Source organism: Bos taurus, chromosome 8 (genome assembly GCF_002263795.3).
Source record: "Bos taurus isolate L1 Dominette 01449 registration number 42190680 breed Hereford chromosome 8, ARS-UCD2.0, whole genome shotgun sequence".
In the NCBI taxonomy this organism is placed as follows: domain Eukaryota; kingdom Metazoa; phylum Chordata; class Mammalia; order Artiodactyla; family Bovidae; genus Bos; species Bos taurus.
Window position 1 is genome coordinate 29,969,362 of NC_037335.1, and position 24,918 is coordinate 29,994,279.

The window sequence follows — 24,918 nt, forward strand, 5'->3', positions numbered from 1 at the left end:
CAAAAGAATTTCAAGTTGTATTTTCACGTCTTACCACTTAGAAACTTTTCCTTGGTTATGGTTTTTAAAAATTCGCTTTTCCTCTTAATGATGGATTTTCTTAATAGAAAACCATTCTTGTAATGTTTTCACCTCAGGACTCCTTTTGAATCCCTCATGTAATCAGGGTCCATCACCATCCAGTCTATGGGTGTGACCATAAAGTAATTTTCAGTCTGAAGTCGTGTTTGACTGTTTGGCTTCCAGAGCTCAACAGATCCCTTTCAGCTATTCTGAGAGGCGGTGGAAGTCAGAGAATTATAGAGCTGTGGTATCATTATTTTGTAGTTTTGTTTCATGCTTCCACAGCTGTTTCGTTATCACATCACCTTGGTGCATTCTGCTTATCGCAGCTACACAAGGCATTTACAATGGCTCGTATTCTGTCCGGTGTTTTATTCATTAAAAACAGAAATCAAACAAAAAAAATGTGTCACAGTGAAATATATGTGTGTATTATGTCAATTTTATTTTCAGAGTATAATAATTGGGGATACTGTTTATCAATTTCAAAAAGAACTCTTTTTATCTGTCAGTAAGGGGTGAAGTCAGCACAATGTGGATTAGATTATAAGCTGCTTGAAGAGAGGAACAAATGGTGTTTTGGTCTCTATTGTAGATTGAGCTCAAGGGTTGATGCATGGGAATCTTGTCACAGTCAAAGAGGTCCGTCTTCTGCAGCGAAGCAACATATGTGCCACCAGCTATAAAGCAGTATTCAAGTCATGTATTAGAAATAAGCGCAAGGAGTGGTGGGCCTTGGGGGTCGCCGTCTTAGCAGGGAGACAGTAAGTTTAAGAAAAGATAGAATTCAAGGGCTTTGAAGAATGAATTAGGAGTTAATAGCTTTGAGGAAGGGATACTTTAGAAAGAGAAACCATGTGGGCAGAAGCATAGAGACCTGAAATTGCACAACATATTCTAGGAATTTCCAGAGTGTGCTGGAGTTGACATATTGGGAAATTGGGCAACGATGGGAAAAGGGGTGAAAGAAGGTTGTCCTTTGATTGCAGTGGGCGATGAGACTAGGTTGGGGCCAGGTGATGAAGAGCAGATCATTATTGATTGTTCAAGGTAATAAGGAATCATTCAAATGTTTTAAAGTTTGAAGTGTTGTAACTCCTGGTTGGCAGTGCAGAGGATGGAGTCTGCTTTCATTGTGAATAATAAATCCTAATGGTCTGAGGAGGCTGAGGCTATTGTCAGATGAGACATGAAGGCTCAATGAGATTTTAGCAACGTTTCCAAAGGAGACAACAGGGTAGACTTAAGAGATAGAGTCTAGCCCAACGATTGAATGTAAGGCTTTAGGGAGATGGGGTTTCCAGATGTCTGAGTTTTCAGCTTGGACCACGGAGTGGATATGGACGCTGTTAATTGAGGTATGGAAGAGGGGTTGCTGAGAGTGTGCATGAGTCTTGCACTAGGCAACATAAGGGGGATTTTGCAGTTGAATAGAGAGGTTAGGCTTAGAAAGACAGATTTAGAATCCCTCACAAATGGGTAATATTTGTAAACATGGAGCTTGTTGAGTTTGTTCAGGGGGAACCAATAAAGATAAGATGGAAGGCCACTTGCTTGGTTGTCTTACAGATCGTCAACATGCAAGGACCCTACAAATGAGGAGGTGACCATAGCGATTGAAAAGACACCCCCGAAAGACAGGCTTAGAACCAGGAAGGGTCAGTTCCCTGGAGAAAAAGGGAAGGAGAATTTTTAGAAGTTGCGGATACTTAGTGTCCACAGTCAATTAGGTAGAGTTTGAGAAGGTCAAGGCAAGTTGTGATTTATAGAAACAGTGATTTTAGAGTTAGGACACATCTGTACTTATTGATTCTGAGAGCTTGGTATTATGTATAAAGATTATTATTTGCCTAATTTAAACAGTGGTCAGGCAGTGTTAAGTTTTGCCCTTGCCTTTTACCCCTCAGCATGTAACTTTGGTGAAACAGATTGTCAGACTGTGGTCCTGGGTTGCTTAAGGGATGAATTTTCTGTAGGCCTTAAGAAATATCTGGTAGAAAACAATGGATTATGTTTATTTGTAATCTCTCTCCTCTCCTAATTCTGTTGGAAATAGGTTTTTTTTTTTCTCCATCTCACTTCACCATTGGCTACTTGTACTGAAAGAAGTAGAAGCTACTTTGAAAGTTTTGTGTGGATTTTGGAGAAGTTATGAACAATTTCACAGAAAATGAAAGGTGCCCAACCTCTGAGCATACCCCTTTAATTGCTCTTACGAAGCCTTCAGACATTCCCTTGGGGGAAAATTACGCATCTAGCTCCAGGTCCCAGAATTCACCCTGTTAACTACAGTAGTGACGTTTATTTGTACAGTCCCCTCTGTGCCTGTTCTCTCTGTGTGACTCCCCAGTTGAGCAGTAAAAGACTCAGAAAATGGTGATATTATGCTAGAACATACAGATTATATTAGAAAATATGTTTGTGCCAACTAATATGTAAGTTAAAACAATAGCCTGCTGCAAGTTGGGTGCAGCTCTGCGGCCTCCTGGGATATCTTAGCAGGTTTTGTTAAGTCCTTTTTTAAAATACCTGTTGCCTTCACATGTGTTGAGGTCCATCTTCAACATGCAATGTCGACTTCACAGTTGCCTCTGAATAAAAATAAATGAGCAAGTAGAATGCTTGTTAGTTAAAATTGAAAGCACAAATATATATGGCCCTTTCCAAAAGCCAAATGTACCAGACTCCAGTACATTTTTACTTGGTTTTATCTCTCCAGCCCTTTAATCGTCCTAAGACACTGCTTCACCACTTCCTCGAGGAAGCACAAGCAGGAGCAAATTAAGTTTCCGAAAGTAAAGTTGGATCCTGTTTAAGTAGATTAGGGTCTGGCATACCATTTAATTTTATCAGGCATTTAAAGTGAAGGATGTACACTGTGGCCGGCTGTGACTTGCCAATTAGCTGGGCTTTCCCCACTGTTTCTGGTTTGGCAGGGACGAGGTGGTTCACCCTGCTGCACTGCTGCCTGCCAAGGACACATGGCCAGTTCCCGGCTTCCTGTCTTCCTCTTTGTGTCCTGGCCTTGCCTTCCAGGGAGCTGCCAACACACCATTGCCAAAAATCTTCCTTCGGAAAGGTCAAGCAACCTCAAGTCACCTATGCCAATATTTGTGTTTTCTTTTAAATCCTTCTGTTTCGGTGCTCAACTTGGAGAAGAGTGTACAACCGAACATGCAGCGAAGTGGAACCTGGGGTCACTTTGGATCACTTGGATAAAGCAACAGAACCCAAAGAATCCCTTGGCTGGGCAGGGTGTGATGTTTCTGGTAGAATTCTATTTAAAGCTCTGTGAAGTGTGATAGAGTTCAGAATGGTTCAGTGTGGATTTGGATGTAGTTTGCTTTTTAGGATTCACTGTACACATGTGAGTTTTGGCTGTAGCTGTCTCCTGGTGTATCTCGTGGCAGGGAGAGAGCGAGTAAGATGGAAATTGGTCTTGGCTTGAAGGCTGCAATTTTGTTTGTGTTTTTAGGACTTATATAGTCACATGGTACTTTTGCTTTCCAGTTTGCAAGGAAACATACTGGTAAGCAGTCTGAGAACAGTGCACAAGAGAGTTTACCTGGGGTGCCTGTTGAAAGTGCCACTTTCTTGGCCCCAGCACTGCTGTATGAATCACAGCCATTGGGAGTGAGGTCTGGGAATCTGAATTTTTAACAAGCATCGCTAATGATTCTGATGCTCACTAACTTGTGGACTGAAGGTGTCACTGATTGTGAAATGAAGATAAGGCAGGTAGCATTTATTGTCACCAAACAGCAAATTGTCCCAAGTGTTTCCTTCAGTTGATCTTTCGGAAGACCTAGATCTTAATTTGAATCTTCAGATTGTATGCAAACCAACAACAACAAATGCAAAATTTTTAATAAGAAATTTTATCTAAATAAATATCTCTTGTTTGAACCCTCAATTTTAAGGTTTTTAAAGTTTTTTCTCATGACACACAGGGCTGCCACAGGTTGCATATAGAACAACCCTAGCTATCTTACCACCTGTAGCCCACCTGTGATGTTCTACAGAGTTATAGTGTGATGAGCCTAGAAACACCTCTCACTGAAAGAAAGTTCATGTTGCTAACATTTCAAAATTCTGAGTGGTTTTCTTTAATTTGAAAAGATTCTATAGGGGGAATATGGAGCTCTTACAGTGCCTAAAACTGAGGTACCCAGTGATTCTCACGGCTGTTGTCATTTAATCAAGGGAACACCAAGTATTCTGCCTGTAGATCCAAGGGAAGTTCAATGTAACCCCAGTATTCTCTTTTGGCTTTTCATGTGAAATTGTCCATAGCATTTCCTTACTAAGTAAGCTCTGTTTAATTTTCCTGTGTCTTCTGATATGCTATCAATTTTGGTAAGGATAGCCTTGAACCTTTTTTTTTTTGGTCATTTTTTTGTAGCATTCCTAGAGTTATGCCCAGGTTACCTTTGTAATTTTGCCTTTTTCTTCCCCCTAAACTGTTTCCAAAATTTGCTGAAAAGCTGTAGCCTCAGGGACACCTCTGCTTTTCTGACATGACTGACAATCACTCCGGTAATGTGGAACACACGTTCTGTGAGAGTTTGCCCATAGCCTTGGATTCCAAATTTGCAACTTCAGCATCTTCCATTGAAAAGAAACAGCATGTTTTTTCTTAAACTTCCCCTTTGCTTCCCCTTAAACCATAGTCTTTTATGACAGTAATAAGGAAATGTGGTTCTGGGTATAATTGCCAAGAGGCAATTGCACCCCAGAGGACTGGCAGAATTTTCTTTTCTATATCTGAAGGCTGGGCTCCATCAAGAAGCTCCATTTGCAAATAACTCAATTAGAATAATCACAACAATGTCTTTATTTTTGTGGCAGCTTTCCCCATAGAGATCAAAGTACTTTGGAGACATCCTATCAAATTCATTGTTGTAATACCCAGTGGACTAGGATAAAAAAGTTTTATTATAGTTTGTTTGAAATAGGTGATTGAGGCAAAGAGAGGGTAAGTAACATCCCAGAGGTCACAAAAAAAGTCAGTAGGGCATGCAAAGAATTCAGGTTTCCTGTTACTCTGCAAGTTATCAAGCTACATTCTTTCCTGGCCATTGGAAAGATTGAGAATAAAGAAAACCTCTTTTCAGATTGCATAACAATGTAGGTGAAAGTGCTTTGAAAATTGTAAGGCATTGTTGCTATCTTTATCACTTAGTACAAGTGGAAGGTAAGAAAGAGCCTCACTGTCAATAGCTAGCTGTTCCAACTCATGTGACATGGGTTTTTACAAATTCTTGGTTGACCGGGCCCAAATTATCATTCATCTCCATCATCAGTGAAAGACTAATGAAAACTTACATCTATAATTCTGAATTAAATAATGCACTTAAACATTTTATAGCTCGTTACAGATTCTTAAACTGCCTAAGTTCCGTGGGATCGATAGCAAACTTTGAATCAGTTAAGAGGCCAATGATCAAAATTGCTATGGTTGGATAAACCACCTAACGAAGAGCTCATCTGAGCGTTCCGACTTTGCTTAGAGTTTTTACTCATAGATTCTATAGTCCTGAGGGTGGGTCTAAGGAATTTCAGCCCTATTTTTTAATGGGAATTGGAGATTTGGGAGTAAAATTGCTGCTGCTGCTGCTGCTGCTAAGTCGCTTTAGTCGTGTCTGACTCTGTGCGACGCAATAGATGGCAGCCCACCAGGCCCCTCCATCTTAGGGGATTTTCCAGGCAAGAGTACTGGAGTGGGGTGCCATTGCCTTCTCCGTAAAATTGCTACTCATCTTCTAATCTAATTTCAAATTGCTACTCATCTTTCGATCTGATTTCAAAGAGCCTTGGAGGACACACCCTCTGGGAAAGAGACACAATTAATGTGATGTTCTTAATTATTATTGTTTGCCTAGTGATTAAAGTGGCATATTTTGGTGTAGCTTTATAAGTGTCCTCTGTACTGGTATTGGGGAGGGTCAGGAGTGGTAGGATATCCTCCTGTGAACAGGATTTTCTTTTCCCAACCAGGAGCTGAAAACTCAGAAACATCCCCCAGTTATCAGACCTTGCCTTCTAATGGGAAAAATGAGAAGTTAGGCATAAGACAAATACGTGATGTTTTGAAGCTCTCTCTTTGATTTTCAAAGTTCTAGAGTAAGTTCCGAGTTCTTCCCTCTAACCCACATAAATGAAGTCATCTCTTCTTTATCATAGATCCTCCCTGTGCATCTCATGGGAAGAGTAATGGCTTTGAGACTATCTCATCATCATTACACTTCCTTTTTTTTTTTTTTTATCATTACACTTCTTGTTGTGTCTTAATGCTTAATGAATGTTAAGCTGAAAATGAATCCATGTGAACAGGGGAATAGAAAATAAAGTTCAACCAATGAGGCAGCAGCCCAATTTTGAAAGTCTTCACATTTTTATAGTTTACATTGTCAAGCAAAGTCCAGAAATTATCATTTTCTTAGAAATTATTTCTCTATTTCACATCCTTGCAAAATTAGCTAGACTTCTTTTAAATCCCATTTTTACTTTATTAAAGTATTCCTTAAATATACAGTTTGGTAAGAAATTGGATATTTTGTCAACAAGATGTAAAATGACAGGCATCATTTTCTTTTAAGCCCTCTTTCTTTCTTTCTTTACCGGTGTCACGGGAGGGAGAGGGGCTGTGCTCCTCTCAGGCAGACAACAGAGCTTTGCTGTCTTGTCTTGGTAAGTTGGTTTCAACCTTGCTGTCTGTCTTTGTTAGTTGGTTTTAGTTTTGCTTAGGTTAGTTGTAGCAAAAGTCCTTTTCTTCTGGGAGTTGAATGGTCCAATAAAGTAAATCAGTAGTTTCCATTCAAGTCTTGGGTAGAGAGACACCACAGTTAGCACTCTGGTTCCTGCAGTAGCGTTCCCAACTGACATGCCAAGGCTGAAGATTTCCATCCGGGTCAGGTGTTGCTGCTGCTGCTGCTAAGTCACTTCAGTCGTGTCTGGCTCTGTGCGACCCCAGAGACGGCAGCCCACCAGGCTCCCCTGTCCCTGGGATTCTCCAGGCAAGAACACACTGGAGTGGGTTGCCATTTCCTTCTCCAATGCATGAAAGTGAAAAGTGAAGTCGCTCAGTTGTGTCCAACTCTTAGCAACCCCATGGACTGCAGCCTACCAGGCTCCTCCGTCCATGGGATTTTCCAGGCAAGGGTACTGGAGTGGGGTGCCATTGCCTTCTCCAGGGTCAGGTGTAGCACATTATAAAGGAACTTAGAGAATGTCACACTAAGAGATTTACTCTTTCCAGAGAGAAAGAACACACACATGCTGGACTGAGGTGACACAGCCCTCTTCCAGTATTAAAAAATTGTTTCCTTATAAACTATTTCCATGTTATTTTGTTCCATTACATCTGCTATGACATTTGTAAGTGGATGGAGATTTTCTGTTTATTGGCTTCCAATCAGATCTTCAGATACATTGTTTGAAGGTGGAGATCAGTTCTCCTTGCTCTACCAGCCCATTGGTAGGAGGGCACCTCTTGACATCTGTACAATTATTAGTACATCTGTCATAATTTCAGTTATCTGCTTGGCATAATATGGTCAGTTCAATTTCATTTGTTTTATCTTGGCTCTGAGTTATAGATTCCTATGTGATGATTCTTAAATCCCAGAATCCATGTATAGAGTATATTGGAAAAATTGGGGATAATTTTTTCTTTTTTTGGATTGCAACTTACAGTGAAAGTTTAACTACAGAATACTATGTAGTAAAAAAAAAAAAAGAAAAATTTACTTACAGGGCAACAATGGAGAAACAGGCATAGAGAAAAGACTTATAGACATGGGGAGAGGGGAAGAGAGGATGAGATGTATGGAAACAGTAACATGGAAACTTACATTACCATATGTAAAATAGATAGCCAATGGAAATTTGCCGTATGGCTCAGGAAACTCAAACAGGGGCTCTGTATCAACCTAGAGGGATGAGATGGGGAGGGAGATGGGAGGGAATTCCAAAAGGAAGGGGATATATATATACACACACACACACCTATGGCTGATTCATGTTGAGGTTTGATGGAAAACAGTAAAATTCTGTAAAGCAATTATCCTTCAATAAAAAATAAATTAATTTTAAAAAACTGTTTAACATTTCAGTTCAGTTCAGTTGCTCGGTTGTGTCCGACTCTTTGCAATCCCATGAATCGCAGCATGCCAGGCCTCCCTGTCCATCACCAACTCCGGGAGTTTACTCAGACTCACATCCATCGAGTCAGTGATGCCATCCAGCCATCTCATCCTCTGTTGTCCCCTTCGCCTCCTGCCCCCAGCCCTCCCAACATCAAGGTCTTTTCCAATGAGTCAACTCTTCGCATGAGGTGGCCAAAGTACTGGAGTTTCAGCTTCTGCATCATTCCCTCCAAAGAAATCCCAGGGCTGATCTCCTTCAGAATGGACTGGTTGGATCTCCTTGCAGTCCAAGGGACTCTCAAGAGTCTTCTCCAACACCACAGTTCCAAAGCATCAATTCTTCGGTGCTCAGCCTTCTTCATATCCAACTCTCACATCCATACATGACCACTAGAAAAACCATAGCCTTGACTAGACGGACCTTTGTTGGCAAAGTAATGTCTCTGCTTTTGAATATGCTACCTACGTTGGTCATAACTTTCCTTCCAAGGAGTAAGCGTCTTTTCATTTCATGGCTGCAGTCACCATCTGCAGTGATTTTGGAGCCCCAAAAAATAAAGTCTGACACTGTTTCTACTGTTTCCCCATCTATTTCCCATGAAGTGATGGGACCAGATGCCATGATCTTTGTTTTCTGAATGTTGAGCTTTAAGCCAACTTTTTCACTCTCCACTTTCACTTTCATCAAGAGGCTTTTTATAGTTCCTCTTTACTTTCTGCCATAAGGATGGTGTCATCTGCATATCTGAGGTTATTGATATTTCTCCTGGCAATCTTGATTCCAGCTTGTGTTTCTTCCAGTCCAGCGTTTCTCATGATGTACTCTGCATATAAGTTAAATAAGCAGGGTGACAATATATAGCCTTGACGTACTCCTTTTCCTATTTGGAACCAGTCTGTTGTTCCATGTCCAGTTCTAACTGTTGCTTCCTGACCTGCATACAGATTTCTCAAGAGGCAGATCAGGTGGTCTGGTATTCCCATCTCTTTCAGAATTTTCCACAGTTTCTTGTGATCCACACAGTCAAAGGCTTTGGCATAGTCAATAAAGCAGAAATAGATGTTTTTCTGGAACTCTCTTGCTTTTTCCATGATCCAGTGGATGTTGGCAATTTCATCTCTGGTTCCTCTGCCTTTTCTAAAACCAGCTTGAACATCAGAAAGTTTACGGTTCATGTATTGCTGAAGCCTGGCTTGGAGAATTTTGAGCATTACTTTACCAGAATGTGAGATGAGTGCAATTGTGCAGTAGTTTGAGCATTCTTTGGCATTGCCTTTCTTTGGGATTGGAATGAAAACTGACCTTTTCCAGTCCTGTGGCCACTGCTGAGTTTTCCAAATGTGCTGGCATATTGAGTGCAGCACTTTAACAGCATCATCCTTCAGGATTTGAAATAGCTCAACTGGAATTCCATCACCTCCACTAGCTTTGTTTGTAGTGATGCTTTCTAAGGCCCACTTGACTTCACATTCCAGGATATTTAGATTCATTTATATTTGGCATTAGGCAGCATTAGGCTTCCTGCCCCTCATCCATGTTTCCAGAGAATTTCAAGGACTGTTTCTAGCTCGTGGTCTCAACATTATTCTTGTAGTTTTCAATGTCTGTGCAGTATGTCTACTGTCATGTTATGGAGGTTGTCTTTTGGCTTATTCATTGTACTAGAATTTTCTCATTTGAAATAAAGGGAAGGGATAGGAAAATGAAAAAGTAGAATTTATTATCCAGCTTATTTCATGCTCATTTTATGCCTATTTAGACTATAACTCATTTTCTTTTTTTCAATAAAATTAATTGAATTAAATTTACAAATTTCACCTCAAATGACAAAGATTGACTAAATAGATTTCAGGCTTAGGTTTATGTAATAAACAATGATTTTCAGCGGATGAACTCTCCATATGATGTTTGGTGGTAACTATCACAAACCAGGACAATAATGTTTAAGAAACAGGAAAATAAATGAGCGCGTACTGTATAGCGCAGGTAACTCTGCTCAGTGCTCTGTGGTGACCTCAATGGAAAGGAAATCCAAAAAACAGGGGTATATGGATTCGTAGGGCTGACTCCCTTTGCTGTACAGCAGGAACTAACGTAACATTGTAAAGCAACTGTATTCCAATTAATTAAACAAAAGAATTAATTAAAACAAGAGAAACATGAAAGTCAAATTTTGGTGGGGAGGAGTGGGAGCGTTCAGAGTGGTTGAGAGGAAATAGAAGGACATGGTATTACAGTGCAGTGCTGGCAGCTGAGCGTGCCCACCAAGTACCCGTGTCATCCTGTTCATAGTTGCATCAGAAGTGGGCAACGTGGGTCATAAGTCAGCAACAACATTCATGTGGATTAATGCTTTCTATAATAATGTCCCTCTAGTGGGGTGTTTGTAACACACTGTAACATATCAAGCGTATTCGTATGTTTGCCTTTATGATTGCAATGTTTTGATACTGTGAGTTTGATATTTTGATATTGTGAGAAGCATGCACGTACTTCCCTGTGCGTACAAGCATAACCGTTTTTGTGTTCTCCTATTTGCGGAGTGTTCCAGTAAAGCCTCATAGATTATGCAGTCCTGATTGAAGAAAGTAGTTGTGCATGTTCTTATTTTATGACTGATGTGAAAATGCTGGATGTCAAGTGAGGGAGAAAGTCATGTTGCAATTATTTCTCCTTTTAAGCATGAGAGTGAAAGTGTTAGTTGCTCAGTCATGTTCAACTCTTTGCAACCCCCTGAACTGTAGCCCATCAGGCTCCTCCTCTGCCCATGGAATTCTCCAGGCAAGAATACTGGAGGGGGTTGCCATTTCCTTCTCCAGGGGATCTTCCCAACCCAGGGATCGAACTTTGGTCTCGTGCATTGCAGGTGGATTCTTTACCTTCTGAGCCACCATTCAAGTATATATTTCTTATGTTGATATATGTCAGTCTGTAGTTAAGGCAACTCTTTCATTATCTCCACCTGATACTCTTTGCTATTCAGATAATTGATAAGCAAGTCAGAGTTGTTTGTGTCATGAGACAGAAATAAATGTACAATGTTCTATAAAAATAATCAGGCTCATAAGATGATCTAGTCAAGGAACAGACAATCAGGTTTATAGGAAAGTCACATACACAAGGAAAAACGCAGTTATCTTGTTATTTGTTAAAAGTTAGATAGAAAGACTAACTCTGAGATGGTAAGAGAAAGACTAACTCTGAGATGGTATACCTGGATGGAACCTGGATAGGTGGGTGGGAATATCAGATCTCCTGGAAGAGATGGATTTAGAGCTTGGCATTGAAAGTCTAATTAGTTAAATTAATCTTTTTTAATGTTGATTATCTTTATGTGTTAATATCGTGCATTATAAAAGACTGGAGTGTAGCATTTCGTACATAGTACTGAATGACGTAGTGCTGAAAAGTGACAGTACTTTGTCACTTTTAAAAATGAGAATCCTAACAAATACCTGAAATGTATTAATATTCTAAATGATATTATATTTAATCCAATACTGATGACTCCATTACCTGACATCTATTTTAAAGTAATGAATATGTCAAAAAACACATGTATCTGTCAGGATCCAGAATAATACAGCTCCAACTAGAGTCCACTAGAAAGAATAAGATAGGGGAGACCAGTTATAATGATGTTACTGCTAAGTCACTTCAGTTGTGTCCGACTCTGTGCGACTCCATAGACAGCAGCCCACCAGGCTCCCCCGTCCCTGGGATTCTCCAGGCAAGAACACTGGAGTGGGTTGCCGTTTCCTTCTCCAGTGCATCAAAGTGAAAAGTGAAAGTGAAGTCACTCAGTTGTGTCTGACTCCTAGTGACCCCATGGACTGAAGCCTACCAGGATCCTCCATCCATGGGATTTTCCAGGCAAGAGTACTGGAGTGGGGTGCCATTGCCTTCTCCCATAATGATGTTAGAATAGGTGAAAAGCCAGATGGCAGAGGCAACCCAGACATTCGCATCTGTAGGGGCCCCCTACTGCAACTAAGGCTGGAGGGATAAAGGGAAGATGTGGTATTGCCAGAGTCCTTAGAGACCACAGAGAGAGCGACCCACACTGTGAAAGTTAGAAAACAAATGAGACAGCCATTGCTTGGGGTTACTTGTTAAAACAGACAGAAGGAAAGAGATACCTCCCCTTCTCCTTTCTTCCCACTCTGCATTTCCCAGCTCCCACCAGTGCCTCTAACTTGAAGCCAGTTGCTAACAGAGCTGGGAAATGTAATTTGCAGGAACAGAGGGAGGGATGTCTCCAAGGAAGCATTACCATTACATGGCAATTCTGATTTTGGAGGTGGGGTCGGGGGATGGAATTGAGGTGAGTTCAAAGCATTGATCTTGTGAGAGGGATTAAGTTTGCAGGATATTATCCAAAGCCTTATCATACTAGGTTTTCTTACTGGCATTGAGTTAACTAAATTTTTTTTTATCCTACTGGAAAATTTAGCTTGTATCTTTTCATCATAGTGTTATTGTTAGATGCTTTTGAAAATTCTCTACGAATGATCTTGTTGGTTAATTTTCAAATGTTAACATACTGTAAATGTCAGGAAGTATTTGATCTTTTCTAATTAGAGCCAGTCTTTAAAACCCAAAACAACAGGTGACAGGCTCAATTGTTCCCCTGCCAGTTAGTAGCTCTCACAAAAAATTATAGGCACCTTCTCCCTTTCCATCTTTTAAAGATATTAAGGATGGACTAGGAAAAGTTCAACTCCTCCTGGAATCAAGCAGTGTCTACAACTTGAAGATAATGATGTGGTTTCTTGGTTCTTTTGTGATTTTTGCTTCTTGGAGGTTTGGGTATGTGGCAGAGTTTGTAATTTGTTTTTTGATTGGATGGCAATGTCAGATTTGAAATGGCAGCATAATAATCAATTTGGAAAATTGAACATTAGCCATGTGTTATGTGCAGTGAAAGTAATCTTTGTGAGCATGGGAGATGAGGCTGTAGTGAAAAACTTGATGTTGGTCTGTGCTAAAATTTTGTCACATCTGGAAGGCATTTGATGTATAAAATTACATAGGTTTGATACCATATAGGCCTAAGACATATGGAGGGGACATTATGCAGAAACTTGTTCTTTTCCATATTCTTTAGCTTAGAGATTTTTGAATCATAAGGAGTCCATTTGAATCTCCATTAAAGATAAACTGAGTAAAATGACCAAATGGAAGGAATTTTGAGCACATGGTCAACAGCTCTGTGTCCTTATCCTCCCGATTCCCTTCTTTAAATTGATTAAGCACGGGGCATGCTCATCATTTTTTCTCATTTTCTAAGTAACCGTAGTAATGAATAGTGGATTCCATGGTAGGCTGCTGTAATAGACTTTTTATTATTCTTGCTTAAATTTACCTGCATTTTTAGCTTTCCTCTTAAAAAGATCATTTGAAGTAATATTGCCCCATAAAATTATAACAAATCATATTTCTGTTGGGTTATAAACTTTTCAGAGTTCTTTCAAACATATTATTCCACTTATTAGAATGGTTCTGACCTTGTCTTGAAAAAAAGAAGGAAAATCATATTCATTGAGCATTTTTTGGCTTTTATTTTATCAAAAAAATTTAGTTGCTTTCCTCTCATGCACAGTTTTCATTTGCAGGAGGAAGTACTCCTCATCTGTTTCCTCATTTTATCCTTTAAGAAAAATGTTAGTTCACATGATGGTATTATTCCAGCAGTTTTATTCCTGGTAAATTAACTTTTGTCTGAAAAGTAAGTTCTTTGAACCACTTATCAAGGAACTGTTAGGACATTTAATACTATTATCTGCCACATCAGCAAGCTTCCTGTTTCATCAAGTGACTTCTCTGATTTTTCTTCCTCCAATATTATGATAAAGTTATTTTATAAACAAAAGTAGTATGAACGTCTGATGTACAAATCTACTGTACCTTGGTAGAAAGTATATCATCTTTGTCTTACTCCATTACTCTGCTAATTATTATGCACCTTTGATTAAACATATAAGTTTATTTTTACATCATCATAGAGTTAAGAGCCATGATTTAATAATAAAGCAAGGATGACTTATTGATGACATACAACTAGTAGGGTATGTTAAAAAAACCCACTAATTTCTTTTCTCTAAACTTGTGTAATGAGTATAAACATTTTAATGATTGGGCAAATTATATTTTACCTTCAACGATGGAGAAATCTGTTAAAGTGAAACATTTCTTTTTAAGAACATATGCCAGTGATAAAATGAGCATGGGAAAAAATAAGAATATGACTCTTTGGTCATTACATCATTTGCTTGTATTTGTGGAGAGTTTGCAGACACTAAAAAATACACTATATGTAGATAATAACCAAACAAGTAAAAATTATGACTGACGACTGCCAATTATAATTTGAGAAAGGTGAAAAGTATTTTAAGAGCTGTCAGCCATCAAGGTCCGGTTCACTGTGAAGAGTGGTCCTTTTTTCATCACATACTGATTGGACATCTACTGTATGCCAGGCAGTGAATAAGGCTAATGTGGATCTTGACCCCATGATTTTACACTCCAGCAGGAGACCTGAACACTAACACAGAACTTTACCTGTGTTGTTAGTGTTTTCAAGGGGAAGTATAGAGTGAAAACAGAGGACAACTAGCTAGGTGCTATTTTAAATTAAACTTTAAAGTATATTAAAAAAAAGGCATTTCTGCACAAATATTTATGCATATTGTCAGTGTTGTATAAAGTTAATTTTTTCCCTCATTCCTGTTGAAAATGACTAAGGCTAAAAAGCTCTTACCTTTTTTAAATTCAGTTTTAAGTGATTGGGCAAGATGCAAAGTGATTCAGGCATGAAGTGGTTTGCTTAGGGTCAAAGCACAGGTATTGGTGGTTACTGAGTAGAACCCAGGAGTCTGACTCTCCAAACAGTTGTGAGAAAACATGTCCTGTTCCCTGAGAAGAAAGATTGCCAGCAAAATATTGGAAAGTCTTCTGTCTGGTTTTAATCTAGATAAACAATACTGTATTAAGTTTGGGGGAAATACAAGAAATGATATAGGGCTTCCCAGGTGGCTCAGTAGTAGAGAATCCCCCTGCCAGTGCAGGAGACGCAGGAGAGGGGAATTTGATCCCTGGGTGGGGAAGATCCCCCGGAGGAAGAAATGGCAACCCAATACAGTGTTCTTGCCTGGGAAATCCTACAGACAGAGGAGCCTGGCAGGCTACAGTCCATGGGGTTGCAAAGAGTCGGACACGACTTAGCAACTAGACAACAAGAACAACAGGAAATGATATAGCGCGGATGGGCCACATGTACCCAGAGTGTGCTATGTGTAGGACTTAGAATAATGCATAAAGATCCCAGAAAAAATAAAGCATATAATGAATTACTGTGCCAGGCAGAGTAACCAGTGCTGTTCAGGACATTGATGGTAAGAGCATTTGTTTTTCGCCCTGGTTTCCTTTTAAGAGAACATTTCAGACCAATAGGATCACAAATGTTGCATTTGGTTTATGTTGAAATTCTGCATTGATTTTTCAATTTGCCTCCACAATTATGCTCTTGAGTCTGATGACATTCTGGTTTTCATTTTCAGATTCATATTTCACCAGCATTCTCTTTGCACTACATACCTTGCTATAAAATGCAGGTTTCGTGGTTTCCAAAAAAAAAGGATATTACATAGTATAGCTGAAATCCACAATGTTTCCCAGATGGGAAAGACAGAACATTCATCTCATCTTTTCCTCCTGGATCTGGTGGGGTTTTGGAAAGGGCTTCATTGTTTTCATGTGGCAGAGTGCATTGGCAAATTGTTTTCTAAAGTACGCAGTGGCGTGTTCTTCTAATATTATAAGATATGGGCAGCATTTATGAAAGATTATAAATCTTACAACTCTCCTCAGAAACTTAAAATACAGCTGGAAATGTTTTGCTTCCAACAAACATGCAATCTTCATAAAATTGGAAAAGAAATATTTTGAATAAATAATGTTTTGGTTTATTTCTCTCTAGTGTGAGATCTATTTTTTTTAGTCAAAACCATGCCATAAAACTCCTCCTTCTTCTACACTAACACCCTTGCCTCTGTATTTATATTTTGCTGGTGCATCTATTTTTTTTTTTCCCAGTTTTAAAGTATGCCAGATTGCTTTTCCTTGTTTTTAAAGATAGAAAACTGGATTTCTCCCAGGGACTCTTTCCCTAACTAGGATGGTTTAAAACCGAAACAAGGATTGAGTCAGTTAATTAATTTAAATGAGATTACAAATCAAAAACATATTACACAATCTTGATTTAATTACCGCATTTTATTTACTTAATTGAAAACACACTGTAGAAAGTTAGTAATCTTGACAATGACCAGTATAGTATCTTTACCTTCTATAAACTAAAGTCTTTGCAATCAAGAAGTTTAGATGATCCTGGTTGTGACCTTTGGTTCACTCAATCCCTGGATCAGTAGAGAGTCACTGAACTTAATCTTAGGCCAGAAAGGTCAGATACAATTATCCCTGCTTTCATTTGGGAGATTTTGGTGCTGGTTAATGAAGCAGTGCAAACCTCTGGTCTGACGTGTTGGCAGGTCTCATACTTCTTGTGCAGGGGTTGTCCCATCTGCATTGGTGAATAGTCTCCTGGCATGAATAGATATCCTCTCAAATGGGTAGGTGATTTTTTTCCCACCTTGAATTTCAGTGCCCTATATTTCCTGGCTAATCACTTGTGAACAAATTTTGGTCTTGAGCTCAAACAGATCCTTATTTTAATCCTTGAGATATGATGCTTTGAACCTAATCCTCCTGTTAAGCAGAAAGAGAAAGTAACTCTTTAAAAGAAAGTTTAATAATAGAACTAGTGGAATGTGTAGGATAAGAAATAGAGGGGATAGTACCTATCTACTCTCTTGTATATTTTTCTTTGGTTAAATAAGTTACTTTACCTGTAAGGAGCCTCAGCATAGCAATTTTTTTTAATAGCAACCTTTTTTAAATCTCTCTTTTGCTACATTGAAGATACATTTTAAAATCCATGTTAACCAATACAAAATGAGATCTGAAGGTATGGGACCTCAGATGGAAAATAATATAGATGAAAATGCATAATTGAAAATATGTAAAAAGCCTTGTATTCCAAGAATTATATTGCATCTGCCAAAAGTGTTGGGAGAGATCTTGTTTCTCTGCCTGCTCAGTACTGAGTTTAGGGGAATGGATACAGACTCAGCAAAAATATGTGGATGGCTCCATTAAGAAAGTGACGGAGTTAACGACCACTTCCCGTGGACGGCTGGTTACCCGGGTTTTGCAGGGAACTTGATGCCGTATCATGGAATGTCCTATTGAGAATGGACAGACTGAAGCACCGAGGGAGAGTATGAGCGTTTTGCCGCATGTTTCCGTGCTTTTGAGAGATAAGGAAGCACTTAGTTTTCACAGGTTCTTTATGTTATTCTAATAACCATTTAAGAGCAGAAAAAGGAAATATTGCAAAACTCTAGTTTTGTGTCATCCCAGTTGATGAAAGAGCCCTCCATGAAAACTGAAGCTATATAGATTTTTTTACTGTGCTGGTGAAAAAAATACAGCAAATTATGTACTTAGAATTGTGATTACACAAGCTAACAACAAATGCCAGGGAAATCAGTGCTCATAGAAAGTAAACTCCCAAGGAGGAGGCAGGACAGTTTACAAAGGGATAGGGAGGTTTGTAGGAGAAGAATAGTTTTCTCCTCTGTCCTTGTAAAAGATGGATGGTTTTTGTCTTACTTTGTGTTTTCTTGTTATAAAGTACGTGGATTTGTATCCCTTCCCCTCAGGTTTTTGTTTGTTTCTTACATTGGCTTTTCTCTTTCTTAAGTTCTTCCTGGCATACTATATATGCCATTTATAAAAATATTCTATTTTAGTATGTTGGTAGTTAATGTTTTGGAGAAAAAGAAGGGGACTATTCTAAGCCTTTAGAAAACTCTCGTGGTATTCTTTAGTTGACAATGAGCTGTTTCTTTACCTGCTTAAAGCAGAGGAATATGACAAAGGGGCCCTTTATCACATGATGACTAATTTTAGTTCTAGCAGGAGGCTATCTGTAGGTTAACAGGTTACAGTGTGGATTTCATTTACTCTTCTGATATCCCTTGATATAAAAGCTATATTGTTAGTCACAGAATTTTAGAGCCAGAAGGGACCTGACAGGGTACCTTGTACAATCGCTTCTTTGCACCAGAATGATTATTTATAAAATTAATGCTTCTCAAATGTGGTTTTCTGTTGATACTCAAGTCATGGTGTCAGAGAATAAAATGAATTCCTAAAACAAGCGTCACCTTGGGGTAGAAAGACAGCCTGTATAGAAAGGTCATCAAAAGCTTCTTGGCTTCCTTCTTGCTTCCTGGAACCCCCCACAGATATCTCCTCCTTTTTGTAGGAGAAAGCCAAACATGAATTTCTGTCCCAAAATACTTCCTCTTATCTATCTCCGCCCATTTCCAAATATTTCTTCAAAAATTAAAGGGAGAACTGAGACTTACAATAGCCTGGGAGACCCACCCTGGGAATTGTGTCTCTCTCCCCTTTTCTTGTTACAAAAGGTTTGTCTGCTTGATTCTTCTCTTTTTTTTTTATTGTGAATAATTTCTAAAGACTTTATTTATTCTAAATTGAAGTATAATTGATTTACAACCTTTCAGGTATACAGAACAGTGATTCAGTTATACATATACGTATTCCTTCTCAGATTCTTTTCCATTGTAGATTATTATACTATGTTGAATATAGTTCTCTGTGGTGTATAGTAGGTCCTTGTTGGTTATGTATTTTATATATAGAAGTGTATATTTGTTAATTCCAACTCCTAATGTATCTCTCCCCTACTCTTTATCCCTTAATCATAAGTTTGTTTTCTGTGTCTGTGAGTCTATTTCTGTTTTGTAAATAATTTCATTTATGACATGTATTTTTAGATGTTTCTGCATTGAGGACGCAGGCCTAGTCTTTCTTTTATTCTAGTCTTTCTTCTCTGTGCACCTCTGTGGTTTATAGACAAATTATTTTCTGCTCGTTTGACAAACACATCTGTGAGACACTGTAGCAAAGTTTAGGGCCATGAAGCTAAGCAGGGCAATAGCCCTGCCTTCATATAGTTCAGAATCTGAAAGGAATGACCTCAGCGTGGAGGAACTTAGGGGGAAAAAGACAAGCACCCTGTGCGGAGACTCGGGGGCATCAGACGGAGGTGTGACACTCGTGGGACTGGAAGGCTAACGTGTGACCCAGGCGTCCGTAGGGGCCGGATCAAAGTGCCTTGAGTGGCATCCCAAAGTTTTTGAAGTTTCTTTCTCTTATGTATTGCGAATACATGTAAAATTTTAGCGGGAAAGAAGCTTAAGCAGTTTTAGGTTTTAAAGAGATTACCTTGGTAGTAAAGAGGAGTATGTATTAGGAAGATGTGAGATCTGTTCATTTTTCAAGACCCTGTTCCTGAGGTCACCTCCCTTTGATATATTTTATGACATGTCCTTACCTATCCGTCATAGGAAGAACCAATTATTTCCTCTTGATATACACTCACTTATAGCTCCTATCCTGGAGGGGGGCATGGCAACCCACTCTAGTGTTCTTGCCTGGAGAATCCCCATGGACAGAGGAGCCTGTCGGGTTACAAAGAGTCAGACACGACTGAGCAGCTGAGCACAGCACAGCACATAGCTCTTTATCATAGTGTGCATTAAAAAAAAATTGTGCATTTCTGTCTTAGCAACCTCTGAACTTCTAGAATGTGTAGATTGTATAATCTTCTTTTTGAAACAATATTTTAAGGGTCAATAATGAAAATTAAATGGAAATTTAATACATATTATGGAGAACTCATTATGTTCCAAACATTAGTAACTGGAATACAGAAGGTACTCCATAAACCTTATTGATTCTCATTTAATTGATGCTTACGTGAATGACCTTCAAAAATATCTTTCACAGTTGAGATGATCCGAGCACATCAGATAACTGAGTTCATCCCCTTCCACCTTTGCCCACTGCCTCCCCCCAAGAAAGTTAGTACTCAGTAACAAACATTTAACAGGTCATTATTTATTTATCTTGTATATTTAACAAACATTTTATTGGACTTCCACCAGATTATCAGTAGAACACTAGAATTTCCTTTGTTTAGCAATGAGAATCCAAGCTAAATATATTTAAAGCTGGCCTCTTTCTAAAGCATCAGTTGGTGTATGGACATCAGTGAGAGTAATAATTATTTACAATTTCAGTTAGAAAAAATGTGTAGGGGTTTTAAGGACTTTTAAATTTCTGAAGAAGGTTGTGAATATATTGGTAAATGATGGGGGAGGAGGGAGATTAGGGGAATGTAAAGTTCTCAGAAATCTTTAATTGAGTGAAATGTCATTTGGCTTTGCCTGATTATGAGATTGCTTCATAACCACTCAAGAGGCAGGGTGTCTTAATGGGTGGCCCATGTAGAGAACTTATGTTTTAATAGTTGCCATGTAACTTTGGACAAGTCACTTAGATCACTTAAGTATCCCAGGATTTTCCACAAAATTGAATCACTAGAGAAACTTGGTTACTTCTTAGGTGGGGCTTAGGTAGTAGAAGAACATGAAAGATTGGCTGCTTTTTAAAAAGGAGTGGATACGAGGATTGAAGGAGAGTTGTAAGTGTCATGTGTAGATGAGAACCTTTCTTAGTCCTGAAATCTTCAATTTGGGGGAAGAGAAATTGATTGCTTAAAAAGCATTAATTTAGAAATGGCTTCATTAACTGTTCTTTTTCCTAGAAGAAATATATTGTGTTTAATTACACTTCTAAGACAAAGATTGAGTAGTAGGAGTTTTATATGTAATACAAAATATATTTCAGTCCTATGTTCTGTCAAGTCGGAAAGAGACAAAGAAGTGTAAAAGATACAGATTGAGATCAAGGAAGAGAAAACAATGTGAAAGGAGAGATAGGGCTGGTTTGAGTCTGCTGCCTTCAAGAGCCCTTTTCCCTCTTTTTCTTCGAGGCATCAGTGTCTCAAGACTCAGTGTGCTGGTCAGTTCACAGTCCCCATTCTGACCACCCTCCTTCTTCAGAGACTTCAGTCTTCCAGAAGGTAATTTTCACTCCTGACTTTTGAGCATGACGGCTCCCTGAGAGCCTCGAAATGGCAGCAGTGCCTTCCTCCCTTTTTGGGAGAGTGGGACCAAGGTATTTACAGAGGAATTCAAGAGGCACACACTTGCCCATCTTCAGTTAACTCAACACAGACAATTTTAGATGCTTACACTGGGATGGACAGACTTAGTCATATCCCTTTTCTCCCTTTCTTCCTGAAAGTCCATTAAAAATATTAGTCATTTTTTGAATGTGTCCTTTTTATGTTTAATAATATCTTTTATGTAATTAATTGTGTAAGAGGTATCTGACCAGTACTTAATGCTTACATAATAAAAGCTTTGCAGTGATTCTGTAAATTAGGTAGTATTATAGTTAAAGATGAAGACCCTAAGAGTTAAGTAATAAGATCACACTGCTACTGAGGGACAGAGCTGGGATTCACTATAATACGTGAAGTGTGGGTACACACACATTCGCACACACAACTTGAACAAACGGTGGAAGCAGTTAAAGAAAACCTTTGGGTATAGAGTAATTTGACCTAGGTGGTGGATTGGAAGGGTTTAGATGTGGTCTGAGTAATTCTTTCTCTGAAGTTAACCACAATAACAGTTCATTTGTGGTTTCTCTGCCAACTGCAACTCCCTGGTTACTTCCTTTTCCAGCAGTTGGAATTAAGTGACCACCGATATGAGGTGACATAAGAGTTAAGAATAGATTAGAGTTAGAATTTACTGTTGGAGAAGTAAGTGTTCTCCTGCTCACTCCTTGAGGGGGCCTCTTCTGTGTTTTGGGGATCCCACTTATGCTATTTTACTTCACGAGAAGGCACAGACATTGGACTATGAGGGAAAAACCTGTCATTGTGTGTCGGTAAATGCCAGATTATTTTAGAAAGTGGCATTGTTAAAAGCCAAGTATACGATTCAAATTTAGGGTCTCCTTCAGCTTTCCCTCAAGTGTTTGTGGTTTTTTTTTTTTTTTTTTCAGAAATTTCATTTTTTTTCAGTTGAAGAAGCTGTTGTCTACAGTTGTTGCAAACGGGGGAAAAGGGTAATTTGCAGCAGAAAGAGAGTTTTCCAAATGGGCTATTGTGGTAACAGGGTGTGTCATTGTTCTAACAAAATACTTTCTTAGGAATGGAAGAGACCTTAATTCTTTACTGGTCCAAACTTCAGCAACAAGATGTTGGGAAAGAATTTTGTGTTCTGTTCTGAAACTGGTTTAACTAAACCTGCTGAGGCTCACCGGGAGCATACAGCTCCTGTGCCCTGCAGATGGACAGCCTTAATCTGCCTCCTGTTGTGTTGTCATGAAGATGGCATTAACCTCTTGGAGGGATGAAGACCTAGACTTTCATAAATGTAAAGAGTTCTACTCTATGAAGTAGACTTCCATAAATGTGAAGTAGCTTTATTAAACATAAAACATGGGGATGCCCTGGTCAATGGGTACACCATGTAAGTGGAAACTTCTCAAAATGTTAGAGTCACTTGAGAATTTAAGCTGGAATGTAGTATCAATTCTGAGGGACATTTGTCAGAGGAACTCGAGGCAGAAATAGCTGAGGCTATACCAAAATCGTGTAATTTATCTTTCTTTTTTTTCCTTAATGTAGCTATCATACTCCATGCCTGGAAAGTAGCCCATATTGTACCATCTTTTATGGGCAGAAAGAAAGAGAAAGATTGATCTCCTAAGTTAGAAGTCACTGAGTCTTGCCTCAAAACTAGAAAAACTAATAGAATTCATGGGAGATGAGACAAACCTTTTGAAGAGAATCTTATTCTCTTTGACTATCTGGAGTCGACTCTAGCCAGAACTCAGACTGCAGGAGTAGTCTTTAAGTGGTTTCTTTTCCATTTGGGAAAATTAGAAATAAATTGGAGGATAATGTGGGAATCATTAAATATATTTACTAAGATTTTATAAAAAGTGTTCTAGGGCAAAAAAAAAAAAAAGAGGGGGGAGGGAGAAGAAAAAGAAAAAAGGTAAGGATATGGGAAGAAGGGAAACAGTTCTAATTTCAGCATTAAATCTAGTTAGCAGGCATGAGGCGAAGGACAGAAATAAATAACCAAGTTTTATACAAAAGGAAGTCAAAAGGGTGTCCTTGCATTTAATATTAGAAGCAGCAGTTGCAGTATGTTAATAACTTCAATGGAAGAGCAGAGTAGCCCTGCTGAAAAACACCAGCATGTTTCTGCTTAAATTAGACTGGATCCCTGTTTTAGGTGTAATGGCCAGGTTTGGGGAAAGAGACTTTTGTCTGTGGCCACCTGTCACATTTGTTGAAATTCACTATCAAGTTCAAAATTGCCTTTCCTAGGCAAGCAAAGAAAGCTTGCTGAATCTGAGCCATCCAGCCCAGTGCATTCACAGCCGTGAACAGCACATTGAGGAAGACACAAAAGAAGTAGACAGAATCTCTGCCTCTGCTTAGGAGCATGCAATTTAGTTGGGGAGACAAAACTAAACACTAGAACCAATAAAAGAAGATTACAAAGCAACTTACAAGTAAGTGTATAATAATATGGCACAAATGACACAGATAAATGCAGAGGGGACATAGAGGAAAGAGGAGTGAGCCAAACACAACGGTGTCAGATTAGTTAGGGAGGCATGTTGCCTAACAGTACTGTAGCTTCTATGTCCCTTTCTGTATCATTGATGAGGAATAACGTGGGATAGGAAATTCAGATGTTCTGCATTGATCTCTTTCTCCTTATCTGCCGAGTCTGTCTATCACAGATGGAAATTAAATTGATCCAACAATTTACTCTCCACAAAGCCATGTTGGTTTCTACCTAGTAATTTATGCTTTTCTTGGTGTTTGTAAATCGATTGCTATTATGGGATGCAGTCAAATCTGGGCCTGGATCCAGTAGGTTGGGGGATTATTGGAGTGGATATGTATGTATGCACGTGAAATCCTGGAAAAATGGACTCTAGTTTCTGTGTATTTTTACTCATTGGATAAAAACCCTTTCAGGTTTTTTTAAAAAAGCATGTTTCACTGCACTCAAATTGCATTTTTAGGGAATATGTCTGATTTGTTTCATATTGCTCCTGACAGGCCCAGCCTTCAAGTCACCTTCAGTGGCATTTTCTCCAGACCTTTTGTTTTAAAAAAGCCTTTCCCTACCCCATGAATATTACAGATCTCTACATTTTTTTTCTCTCGACAAAGAAATATATATATACACACACACACGTATCTACAGATGTTCATGTAGTTTAATAAAATATTGCTGCTGAAAGGCTTAGGAAAGTATGCTTTATTTAAACACTTGACTTCATTGTTCTACCTTAAAAATTTTTTTAAGTCCTTCTGCGGATTGTGAAATTCTTTCAAAACAAATTAAAAAGAAAACATTTTCTGTGATTTCTTTACAGATTCTGGACAATCAGGAAGTCCAAGCCACAATGATCCTGCCAAGAATCCTCCAGGTAAATATGTGTTCCAGGACGTTTGCAATCTGACATTGTTGGAGAACAAAGGTACCACTGTATAGATAAACACCCCTTAATTGGTCAGCTGCCTATTTTGTTCTGGAGGGCAGGTATGATCGGGACAAGATGTGATTCTATTCAGACCCTTCACAGTGGCAAATGCCTCCACAT

The 24,918-nt window shown here is 38.8% G+C and overlaps 1 protein-coding gene across 10 annotated transcripts in view; it reads left to right on the forward strand.

Annotated features, from left to right (window-relative positions):
• Nucleotides 1-24,918, forward strand: part of NFIB (nuclear factor I B) — a 256,854-nt gene that overhangs the window by 117,628 nt on the left and 114,308 nt on the right. For all 10 annotated transcript variants that reach the window (XM_024995860.2, XM_024995864.2, XM_024995865.2 and 7 more), the window contains 1 exon segment: nucleotides 24,691-24,744. In XM_024995860.2, the coding sequence (XP_024851628.1) occupies nucleotides 24,691-24,744 (54 nt within the window).